The sequence below is a fragment of the Trichosurus vulpecula genome, chromosome 2 (assembly GCF_011100635.1).
Source record: "Trichosurus vulpecula isolate mTriVul1 chromosome 2, mTriVul1.pri, whole genome shotgun sequence".
Classification (NCBI taxonomy): Eukaryota; Metazoa; Chordata; class Mammalia; order Diprotodontia; family Phalangeridae; genus Trichosurus; species Trichosurus vulpecula.
The window spans coordinates 330453358-330465577 of NC_050574.1; the positions used below are offsets into that span (position 1 = coordinate 330453358).

The 12220-nt window shown below is 41.3% G+C and overlaps 1 protein-coding gene across 1 annotated transcript in view; it reads left to right on the top strand.

Moving 5' to 3' along the window:
* HEG1 (heart development protein with EGF like domains 1) overlaps positions 1-12220 on the top strand; it is a 120848-nt gene that overhangs the window by 79472 nt on the left and 29156 nt on the right. Inside the window, exons 10-12 of the mRNA XM_036744756.1 lie at positions 2511-2614; positions 6076-6134; positions 6607-6767. Of these exons, the coding sequence (XP_036600651.1) occupies positions 2511-2614; positions 6076-6134; positions 6607-6767 (324 nt within the window). The remainder of the gene's footprint in view (positions 1-2510; positions 2615-6075; positions 6135-6606; positions 6768-12220) is intronic.

Here is a 12220-nt window from a genome sequence, read left to right on the forward strand (position 1 = left end):
CAGTCATTAAATATAAGATGTAAAATATTTTCCTGTCTAATTCCGGAGCCCTTCATTTTAGCTCAGCCCACGTGTTTTCCATGCAAGAGCAGCGGTATAGGTTTCTGCCTATTTCCTCCCCTCCCCCCTTTTTTTTCTCATTTAGACAGATATTTATAGCATGGCCTAATATCAAATGTTATCGCACTGATACTCTGTCACTTGTTTATAAGTAAGAGGACGCTAACCAGAATTGTATTTCATGGGCAAAAGGTAATTGAGAACCATTCAATATATTGGCATTTCCCACCTGTTCTACATGTTCATCTTCCCTCTTTCCAAGAAATTATGGGATCATAGATTTTAGAGCTGGAAAGGACCTCAGGGGCCAGCTAGGCCAAGCTCCTTCATTTTACAGAGAAGGAAACTGAGAATCAGAGATATTGACTTGCCCAGAATCAGTAATGAGGCAGTATTTGAACCCAGGACTTTCTGACTCTAAATGCAGTACTCTATCTACTAAAATGATATTCCCTTGCTCCAACCCCCCAAAATAGTAAGTCTTTTCTATGGATTGTTTGCATGATAAAGCTGATTTAACTGGAGACAGTAGCAACACAGAAGGCTCTACCAGAATTATTTAACATCTCTGTATAGCCCTTGCTTTTCCCAAAGCATACTAGCAAGGATGATGACCTAGTAATCCCTTTTTGCATGGCTGAAATTCCAGTACAGACTTAATGCTCGTTGAAAGGTGCATGGGATTAGAAGAAGAATTGGAAAAATCCAGAAGGACTCATTGCCTAGTCAGAGAGATAAGGAATTTATTACCTTAAATACTCAAGTTGGATTTTTATAAGGGCTTTCAGAGAAATACAGCTCTCCCCTCTGAAAAATAAAAAAATGAAAACCCCCAAAACAACATGGAAAGCCTTTTTTTTAAACTAGTCTCGGGTTTACCCTGTTACCTATTCAGCATCTTCTTTTTCTTTCACATAAAGACTTTACTCTCATTTATCTTCCTGATTTAATTTCAATAGGGGAAAAAATGAGTGCCTATTCTGTGATAGGGTACCATTCTAGGGTCAAAAGAGTTTTTTCTTTTTCTGTTTTTCCCTGATGCTCCAGCCGTACGTTGCATTTTCTTATAGCTCTTCCATGTAGGTAGTCACCTAGCTATATGACTTAAGAATGGAACAGGATGGGGCAGCTTGGTAGCATAGTGGATAGAGCCAGGAGGACCTGAGTTCAAATGCAGCCTCAGACACTTATGAGCTCTGTGACCCTGGGAAAGTCACCTCAATTGCTATCCCCCACCCCAAAAATAAAAAGAGTGGGACAGGACTGTTATAAGTCGAACTGTACCAATACTAGGCCTATATACAAAAAAAATCAAAGAAAGAGGAAAAGATCCTTTATGTACAAAAAATATTTAAAGCAGCTCTGTTTGTCGGGGCAAAAAACTAGAAACTAAAGAGACCTCCATCAATTAAGGGGATGGTTGAATAAGTTGTAGTATGTGGATATGATGGAATGCTATTGTCCTGTAAGAATTGAGGAAATAGATAATTTCAGATAATACATGGAAAGACGTATGTGAACTCGTGCAAATTGAAGTGAGAACCAGAGAAGCAATTTATGCTGTAATATCACTGTTATAAAAGTGAAGAGTTTTGAGGATTTTTATAAATTGATGAAATATGAAATGAGCAGAACCAGGAGAAGAATTTATACTCTAATAACAATAATGTAAAGACAAACAACTTTGAAAGCTGTGAGAACTATGATCAATGCAGTGGCCATTCCTGATTGTAGAGGATCAATGATGAAACATATTGTCCATAACAGAGAGGCATGGATTTAAGACGCAGAATGATAAATCTCTTTGCATTCAGCCACTGAGAAAATTTGTTTTGCTTGACGATGCATATTTGCCAGAAGAAATTTGTTTTTCTCTTCTTCCCAATGGGATGGGAAGGGAGGAAGGAAAAATAGATTTCTGTTAATTTTTTTTTAATGGAGAGGTTATGGATGTGCTGCAGATGCCACATGGCACAGTGGATAGAATGCAGGGTCTGTTACCAGAAGGACTCATTTCCCTGAGTTCAAATCTGGTCTCAGATACTTAGTAGCTATGTGACCCTGGACAAGTCACTTAATCCTATTTGCCTCAGTTTCCCCATCTGTAAAATGAGCTGGAGAAGGAAATGTCAGATCTCGCCAGTATCTTTGCCAAAGAATAAAACAAAACAAAACCACCCAATGACAACCAAAATGGGGTCACAAAAAATCAGACACGACTGAAAAATGAGTGAACAACACATGTGAAATGCTGCATGTTCTTTCAGATGTGGTCAAAGTGTTATTATTAAGTTTGTTTATTTGTTTATTTATTTTACAAATAACCTCTCACAAAGTGAGAGTAATCTGTGTATGTATGTAATATAAAACACATCAATTAAGCCTAAAGAAATAGGATAGGGCTGTTCGTAAGTTGGGCTAATGGCTAACTTTCATTCTTTCATTTTCAGTTAGAACATTTGTGACAGAAACTAAGTTAAGAAAAACTTTTGCGAATGCTACTGTTGAAAAGCATTCAGAACTGCGTCAAGTTGAGGACGAGATCATCAAAATGGTGAGTTTCCCAAGGGAGATCCCAGCAGTCTTGTCTGTGTCAGTCTTGAAACTGGAAGGGACTGGAGGGGTCATCTAGTGAATCAATCCCCAGATCCCCTCGTTTTACAGATGAGGAAGGTGAGACACAGAGAAATGAAGTGTTTTGCCCAGGGTCACACACTTAGTAAGTATTTGAGGTGGGGTTGCGAACTCAGGTCTTCCAGACTCCAAGCCCGTGGCCCTATTCGCTCTGCCATGCTGCCTCTCTGCCAAAAGAACACATTTATCTTTGACCAGGAATCATCCCAGTGACCAAGAGTTTGATTAGCCATGGCCCTTGCAGGTACCTTTGCCTGTTACATGTTGAAAACAAACTTGTCGATAAATATGGACCCCATTTGAAATGTGAGGTTGGAATTTGGGATGAGCATCAGAGTCACAGTTCACTTAGAAGAGTGTCTGTGTGCCTCTGTCTTCTCTAGCTGGTCCTCCCCTGCCCCTCTGGGCTGTGCTTCCTACAAAGGGCAGAAATACAGTCACAGGGATGTGTCCCTCACAGATGCATTCAGAGGGGTGAAATGTGCCAGTAAAAACTATCATTAAAGCAAGAATGGAAACCAGAACATTCTAATCTTGGTTCTGTCATTGACTGCTTGCCTTGTCTCGCCTCTGCTTGCTGTGGTGTCTTCATTACGAAGAGATAGTACACCACTTCAGAGGGATGCTGCTAGGAATTATGAGGTCACCCTTGATTGGGAGGGAGAGAGAGGGGCTAACTATTCATTGTCTAGATTGTCCAGAATAGTTTGCTTCCTCTCTCTCTGCCTACTCTGTGGCTATTTTTTTCTCCTTATAATTTAATTCATGCACATCTAATATTTTATAGTTTACAAAGTACTTTTCCAGTGTGGTGTAATGAATATAGAGGGCTAGGTTTGGAGTCAGGACCAAACCTAGGTTCAAATTTTGCCTTTGATACATACTAGCTCTGTGACCCTGTTTCCTTTTCTGTAAAAATGAAGATATTAATACATGTAGTGCCTACTTCATAGTGTCATTGTAAAAATATATTTAAAATGTATAAAAATGTATAAATTTATAAATAAATATAAATAAAACATATAAAAATATAAGTATATAAAAATAAAAAGCTGTGTAAATGTCAGCTCTCATCTCTACTGTTATTATCATCCCCTTTTGTGGCTGGGTGAACTGACCATTGGAGCAGCTGGTCTTTTGACTCCATGTCTAGCCATCTCCTCCCTATACCATGAGACCTTTTTGTGTTAGCCAAAAGAAGGTATAGAGAGATGAGAAAAAGGCACTTGGTTTGATGGAAAAAGTAGTTGAAGTTGTATCAATTAAAATGGGTTATAAGAACTATCGCTAGTTTCCAGTTATCTGTATTGTCATGTCATGATAGAAGAGCAAGAATTGATTTCATTTTATGAATTAGAAGCATGTTGGGTTTAATATGACTTGATGGTTTTGTAAAGCCATGAGTAAATGTTTACTTCAAAGGCAGCAAAATTTCGTTGTTGAATTCTGGGCTCCAAAGAGTTTCGTATTTCTTTAAAATCCTGAAAGAGTTTTACCCCTCATGAATCTTAGAATGTTGGGCCTAGAATGAATTTTAGAGATCATTCAGTACAACCCTCATTATTTTCTAGACTGAAGAAACTACAGCTTTGTACCAAATTTTGATGTGTTGTTGACTGAGACGAGGCCCAGCTTTCTGTCAGGATCCCTAGCTTCTGCCTCCATCTCTCAGTGGTCTACCATGAGTACTAGCTTCATCCCCATCTCTGTCTCCTCCTCCTGTCTCTGATTAGGGGTTGGTTCTGTCAGTTTGCTGTGATGGGCTGTCATTGGATATTGGAGCCTTTTGGAAGGTCCTCCGCCGCACAGGCTACCTGAGTACCGCATTGGCTCTGTCTACTGCAACAATTTAGGGTCTCTTCAAATTCCCTGGGCCATATATTCCTGCCCAGTGACCTCTCAGGGGCTATTAGTTCCACCACTGATGCTCCAACAAGATCCCAGTAGTGTGAGGTCCTGTTTACTAGAGCTTATATAGGCTTCCGCCTCTGCAGTCTCATCCCTTTCCAAGCACCCATAGACTACCAGACCGCTTCTTATAGAACTGTGGGATAGATGGAGGAGCTCAATTGTGTTTCTCTTTGGCCTCCTTGATCATCATTCCATTACTATTAATACAATTTAGGATTTATATAGCACTTGAAGGTTTGCCAAGTGCTTTACAAACGTGATCTCATTTTATCCATGCAACAACTGGGAGGTCAGTGCTATCATTACATCCATTTTATAGATGAGGAAGAAGCTGAGGCAGACGGAGCTTAAGCGACTTGCCCAGGATCACACGGCTTGTATGTAAGTGTCTGAGGTAGCATTTGTACTTAGGTCTTCCTGACTCCAGGTCAAGCCCTCTGCCTACTGTCTCACCCAGCTGCTCGAGCATTTGTGGGACATCTGGGCTTCCATAGGACCTTTCACATTGCCATGTTGACTGAAGGTCTTCAGAATCATATAGCCTTTCACTAGACCATCAACTTGTTGTAAAAAGAGCTAGACTGATAGAAAAAAGGAGTTCTCTTTATCTAACAAAACAAAAAGATGTCCTCTGCCCATGCTGCATGGCCTGGAAGTGACATTGGCCTGAGAAACTGGCTTAACCATTAAGAGATTCTGCACTGGCAAAGATGCCAGAAGAGCTTCCTCTTTGAATGGAAATAGCCTCTCTGGGAATTTCTTTGAACTTAGTCTTGTGTGTGTGTGTGTGTGTGTGTGTGCTTTCTCTCTCATGTGTTATTTTAAAGCTTCAAAGGACTTGAATCCTGCCCTCTCTCAGAGCTCCAGGTAAACCTGAGGATGTTCACTCTTCCCTTGGATCTAACAAAAACCCATTAATCCAAACGTAATGTAATTTTCCATGAAATACTTGTGAAAAGGACTTCAAGTCCACCCACCCATGCATTTCTTTGTTAGGAGTGGGGCTAATTTGGTACCATTTGCAATGACTCTCATTTCCCCAGTAGGGCACAACCTCTAATCAGGCAGGAGAAGCCGTCAGAAAGCCCATAATCTCCATGAAGATACTTTACTATGGATAACCCAAATAAACAGCTGATTCCAAGTCTTTTGAAACTTGGGGGCTTAGGAGCCTGCCACTCCTTTGAAGATGTCCGGCATCTCAGGGTGCACCACTGAGCATTGTTTCCTGCTGAGATATTCCCCATTGATGTACTCTCTGCTTTTCTCTTTTGTACTCCGGGAAGAATAGGGCAAGAGTTGAAAAAACTCATTTGAAAGGAAGAAAAACAAAACAAAAATAAAGATTTTTCTTCTGTGCAAAGCTGCCTTGACCTATGATAGCACTGAATAGGAAACTGATGATGGGTTTTAAAGCTTTTGCCATTTGCAAATGATTAAGAGCTTACCTACATCCATTCTCTTTTCCAGCTAAACATATCTCTTTCGACATTACCTGGTTATGCCAGATCCACCGTCCAAGCCGTCAGGTAAGTACAACGCTTAAAACTAGCTTAAGAGTCAGCCCCTAGAGAAGGAGAAGACACCCTTAACCCACCCCCTTGTGGAGGTGGGAGGTCCACAAGAAGTACACATTTTTCTTATATTTTTTTCAATTATTGACCCATAATTTTTTTTCCTTTCCAAAAAAAAATACTATTTGTTATATTGGATGGCTCTATGGGAGGGGGAAGAGGAAGGATACTGGGGATAATTATGATGATATAAGAAATAGAAGACATTAACACAAACTTATTTTTTTTAAATCAATTTCCACAAAGAGGGAAGGAAGAGCCATAGGGTAACCCATGGCCAATTCACTTATGGTTATGGCTCTACATTTCCCTCTATGTGAAACAAAATGATGAATCTTTTTGGCAATCCCAACCATCCTTAAATAGCAATGGCCAAGCATTGCTTCTGAGCCCCTGTTAAGTCTATGAAGTGTCCCTTTGTCTCCAGGGATTCTGGCACTGTGGTCGTCTCGCTGCAGACCACCTTCTCCTTGGCATCAAATGTGACGGTGTTTGATTTGGCAGAGAGGGTACAGAAATACACCAGCACCTGCACATCCCCAGTGGAGACCTGCCAATTCTTGAAGTCTCTGGGAAGGCTCTTTAGAGGTAAGTGTGAGATTGTTGTTTGACCCCGGGGGAAGTCTCTGTCCACTTGTTTGAATTCCACAGCTGTTTAATAAACATCTACTATGTGTAGGGCAGTGTGCCAGATACTAGCGATACCAGGATGAAGTAGTACATAGACCCTACCCTCAAGCTAGGTGGTACAGTAGATAGAGCACTGGGCCTGGAATTAGGAGAGACCTGAGTTCAAATGTGGCCTGAGACACTTGGTAGCCGTGTGACCTTAACCAAGTCATCTAACTTGTGTTTGTCTCAGTTTATTTTGTAAAATGATGATATAATAATAGCACCTACTTCCCAGGATTGCTTTGAGAATCAAATGAGATGCTATTTGTAAGGCTCCAATGCCTAGCACACAGTAGGTGCTGTGTAAATGTTAGCTCTTGTCCTTGTTATTATGATGGAGCTTACAATGTGTTAGAGGGAGATAAGAGCAAAGTACAGATAACCATAATCGAAATCATAATAGGAGAAGGATTTGGAGAATTACAAGGCTTCTATGAACCGATGTTAACTGAAATACATGGACCCAGGAAAACAGTATACATGATGACTTCAACTGTGTAAATCAGAAGAGCAACACCAACAAAAGAAATAGGAAACTGAATTCTAGGTAACTCTACTGACCAAGCTTGTATCTGAAGAAGGGAAGAGGAAATTCATCTCCTTCCCTTTGTTACAAAGGTGGGGGACCATGGATGTGTCAGTGTCAGTAGACATTTTGGTTAGTTTTTTGGAATTTCTTTTTTCTCTTTCTTTTTCATTCCTTATGACAAAGGTAGGGAAAGACATAAGTATATATTTGGAAGTAAAACTAATATAAGAAATAAAAATGAACTTTAAAAAATTGTAATAAGATAAGGACAGGCTTTTATCTTTGAGTTATGGAATGAAATAAATTCCAGAATATTGTTCCCCACCCCCATCCCCACTCAGATAAAAGGGACTCATTCCCATGACTTGCTTCTCAATGTTCAAAGTGGTTTTTGTTCAGTTCACTTTACCACAGAATTGGAGTGAGCTAAGGGGATGAAAACCACCCCTTTATCTTCCCATCTGGTTCCCAGATGCAAGAGATAAATTATGGGTATCAGCCTTCAGTGGTCCATATGTTAGTAGTTCTGGGAAATCTCAGGCGGGTCGGTTGATATCTGACTCCTGAGTCTGCAAAGGTTCCTTATTTGTGGACCTGGGGAACTGGTTATGTTCTGGGACAAACAGGGATGATTTGGCTCATTTGGCAAGGCACAAACACTTTTCCAAATTGAGTGCTGATGACATGCAGCCTGACTGGGAATGAGTAAGACTCAGACCTCATCTTGTGTTCTAACTTTAGAGGACAGGGATGACACTCTTATTTTTACCCTGCTTGTCAAGGATTAGAAAGTTAACCTTTAAAAAAAACCATACTGATTCTCTCTCCTGAATTTGCTAATGGTGGGTACATTGCAATTGGCTGTCTCTCTCTCTCTCTCTCTCTCTCTCTCTCTCTCTCTCTGTCTCTCTCTTTTTCATTAGCGCAATGCCTGGTACGTGCTAGGTACTTAATGAATGTTTGTCGATTGACTGACCGATTATGTAATATGTCCCGTTCATTCATGCCTTGCAAAGAAAGTCCCCAGATATCTGGATCTGTGAGAACTTACCCCACTGAGATAGCTTGGTACAGAAGACAGAACATGGGCTCTATAGTTAGAAGACCTCCATTCAGGTTCTACTTCTGATGTTTGTGACCTGGATGACCTTAGGCCAATTACTTGACCTTTCTGGGCTATATTTTCCTCATTTTTAATATGAGGGCCTTGGACTAGAAACCTCTAAGTTGTCTTCCAGCTCTAAATCTGTGTTCCTTCCTCTGCTTCCCTAATAATCTCTACTTTTCTCAAGTACTCTTGAGAATAGGGCATTTCTTTCCCTCAGTTAGCATGATATTCAAAGCTTACCTTCCAGGAAATTGCAGGGACTTTGACCAAAGTCTTGGGCCTGTGGGAAGCCCTTCTGGTATTATCTAGTCTTTGCTTTATATTTGGTTTTGTCTTCCGGACATTCTATACATGCTCTTTTATATATACTCATGTGTCTGCATGTTGTCTCCCCTAATAGAATGTAATCTCCCTGAGAGCAGTGACTAATTCTGCTGTTTCGAATTTAAAGTCCTTTCCCAGCTGTCCCCAGCCTATTTTTCTAGGTTTATTGTGTATTTTACTCTTCTTTATCCACTCTTTCTTTGTAAAATATGAATAATACAGCTAGGTCCTGATTAGTGTTGTAAGTCAGTCCCCTGAAGTGGCTACCTGTATTTAAATTCATATTATTAATTATGTAATTAAATAAAAATATGGTTCCAGCCCAATGGAAACATGCAGTGGGAATGAACTCAGATGAGACCACTTCAGTACATTCGCAGGTGCTTTTGTGCCCACTACTGTTGATATTATGAGGCTCTTTGGGCTTGTCTCCTAGGGGCTCCTAAGGACCCTACATTGGTCTCTGGTGGTTATAACCCATGACTCCCTTGCTAAGTCTCCTACCTCCTCTGCCTCATCTCCCCGTCCCACACACATAGCTTGTGGCTCATCCTCATCCCAAAGGCCATGCAGGTTCTCCTGCTTGGCATATCCTGGACCTGTTCCCCTGGGTGAGACACAACACTGTGACTAAGATCATGGAGAGTGTACTCATATCAAGAAGTCATCAATGAAAAGTTGGTTTCCACTTGATTCCACGGGACATTTTCTTGTTTGCATCTGTCTCATCTCTCTTCTTTGCCCCACTGGCAAACCGGGTTTCTCTTTTTCCCACATGTGACTATACATGTCAGCACATTACCGGGTTAAGGACATTAATGCAGGATATGAAACACTTTCTCATGAGCTGCTTTAAGAGGCAAACAAGAAAGAGTCTGTTTCCGATCACATCTTCTGACTCTGAGCGACTGGTCAATGAGCCCCCACTAGGGTGTGTGAACAGCTACTGGTCATGGTTTATCCCATAAGACTAGAGGAGAGGATTGAAAACTTCTTCCAAAGGATATTTATGCATGGCTATTTAGATTAGCAATCATATAGGCGTGTTCATCTCCCTGGTGCCAGCTCCATGGTGTTTGTGTGCAAAGATTCTTTTTCTCCACTTAATGTAGCCTTCTCCAAGTAAACAAAGGAAATTCCATCACACACACACACACACACACACACACACACACACACACACACACACGCGCACACACACACACACATTTTCTGACTTAGAAATCCAACTTCCACTGATAAAGACAGGAAATTCAGAGTTAAGACCCAAAACCGTGTCCTGAATTCACCCTTTTTATGACCAGGACCAACATCCTGATTATGAGTTCTTTTCTCTGGACTCAGAAGAAAATAGATTTTTTTTCAGATATACATAAAGTATGAGGCTATGTTCTTTAATTTGACAGTCTATATCAGTTCAATTCAATAGACATTTATTAAGTTCTTGCAGTGAGGGGGAGCATGGTATAATAGACAGAAAGCTGGACTCGGGGTCTGGAAGACCTGGATCAGGACCTGCCTCAGATTTACTGTCTGACCCTGAGCAAGTGGCTTAAGCTCTTATTGCCTCCAGACAATTCTCTAAGATCTATCATGAGTAGAAGAGTAGGTGCCAGGCTGTAGGAGGGAGTCTAGAAGAAGAAGGTGAGTCATCTGGAGTTCTCCCATGTCCATTCCTCCCAGCCCCAGACGTATATGGCACTGTGCTAAGCACTGGAAATGCAGAGGTGAAAGATGCCATAGTCCTTCCTTCCATGGAACTTGTGACCTATGAGGGTGAACACGCACACAAATATAATGTGATCATGGCAAAGGAGTGATCAAGAAGAAAGGAAGTCGGAGAAGTTTGAGGAATGGAAGCTGCTGCTGTTCAGTCATTTCAGTCGTGTCTCACTCTTTGTGATCCCCATTTGGGGTCTCAGCAAAGACACTGGAGTGGTGTGCCATTTCCTTCTCCCACACATTTTACAGATGAGAAAACTAAGGCAAACAGGGTTAAGTGACTTGCCCAGGGTCACACAGCTATTACATTCCTGAGGCTGGATTTGAACACACAACAACCCTAAGAGGTAGGTGCTATGATTATGCCCATTTTACAGATGAAGGAACTGAGGTAGAGATTAAGTTAAGGCTGCATCTCAGGACCTAGAAGGCCTTGAGGCCACACATTCCCCACCCTTGGGTTAGAGACTAATTGGGAAGCTGGTGGAAGAGTTTAGGTGAGAGAGGATGAGAGAATTAACAATAGCTCACCTTTCTGTTCCTTGAACACAACTCTCCATCTCCCAGCTTTGCACTGGCTGTCCCCCATGCCCAGAATGCTCTCCTTCCTCACTTCTGCCTCATGACCTCCTTTAATAAGCAGCTCAAATCCTGCCTTCTACAAGAGATCTTTCTTGCCCCATCCCCCTTTGGTGTATGTTATTGTTGTTCAGTTGTTCCAATCATATCTGACTCTTCGTGACCCCATTTGGGGTTTTCTTGGCAAAGATACTAGAGGGGTTTGCCATTTCCTTCTCCAGCTCATTTTACAGCTGAAGAAACTGAGGCAACCAGTGTTGAGTGACTTGCCCAGGGTCACGCAAGCTGGTAAGTGTCTGAGGCCAGATTTGAACTCAAGAAGATGAGTCTTCCTGATTCCAAGCCAAGTGCTCTATCTGCTGCACCAGCTAGCTGTCCTCTACTATACCATGTTGCCTTCATAAAGCAAGAAGGGGAAGCAAGAAAGTCAGGTGGAGATATTCAACAGGCATTTTGAATTATGGGACCCCAGCTCAGGGGAAAGATTGGATGTGGAGTCATAAATTTAAGTTCATTTAAAACCATAAGAGTGAATGGGGTCACCATTGGAGAGAGCATGGTAAAAGAACCAAGGAGAGAGCCTTGGAAGGCACCCAATATTTAAGGGGTAGGAAGAGGAGCCCATAAAAGAGCAGAAAACATCAGAGAAGTGGGATAAGAACGAGTGGAATAGAGATAATTCTCTCTGTAAGAGGCCCCACTGAATACCACCCACCCTCAATAATACAACATGGCTGTTGAACCAGCCTTCCCTAGACTGTATGGTGAGCGGTTAATGATGGCTTATCCCAGAAGGCTACAAGAGATTATTGAAGACTTTCTCCAAAGAATGTTCAGCCTGTACTGTTTAGACTAGTAACAATAAAGGCACATTCACCTCCTTGGTGCCAGCTCCAGAGTAGAGGTTTTTTCATCCCTTAACACAAAGTTTTCTAAATAAACAAAGGAAGTTCTCTTATATACACACATATGGCCTTCTGATGTACCACACCACCTTCCACTGATGAAGACAGGAAATTGCTTCTATAATACCTTTTAATTATAATAAAAAGATGGTTCAAGTCATTCACAACGTTGAGTGCTGCCCAGGTTCTCAAAGAAATCTGT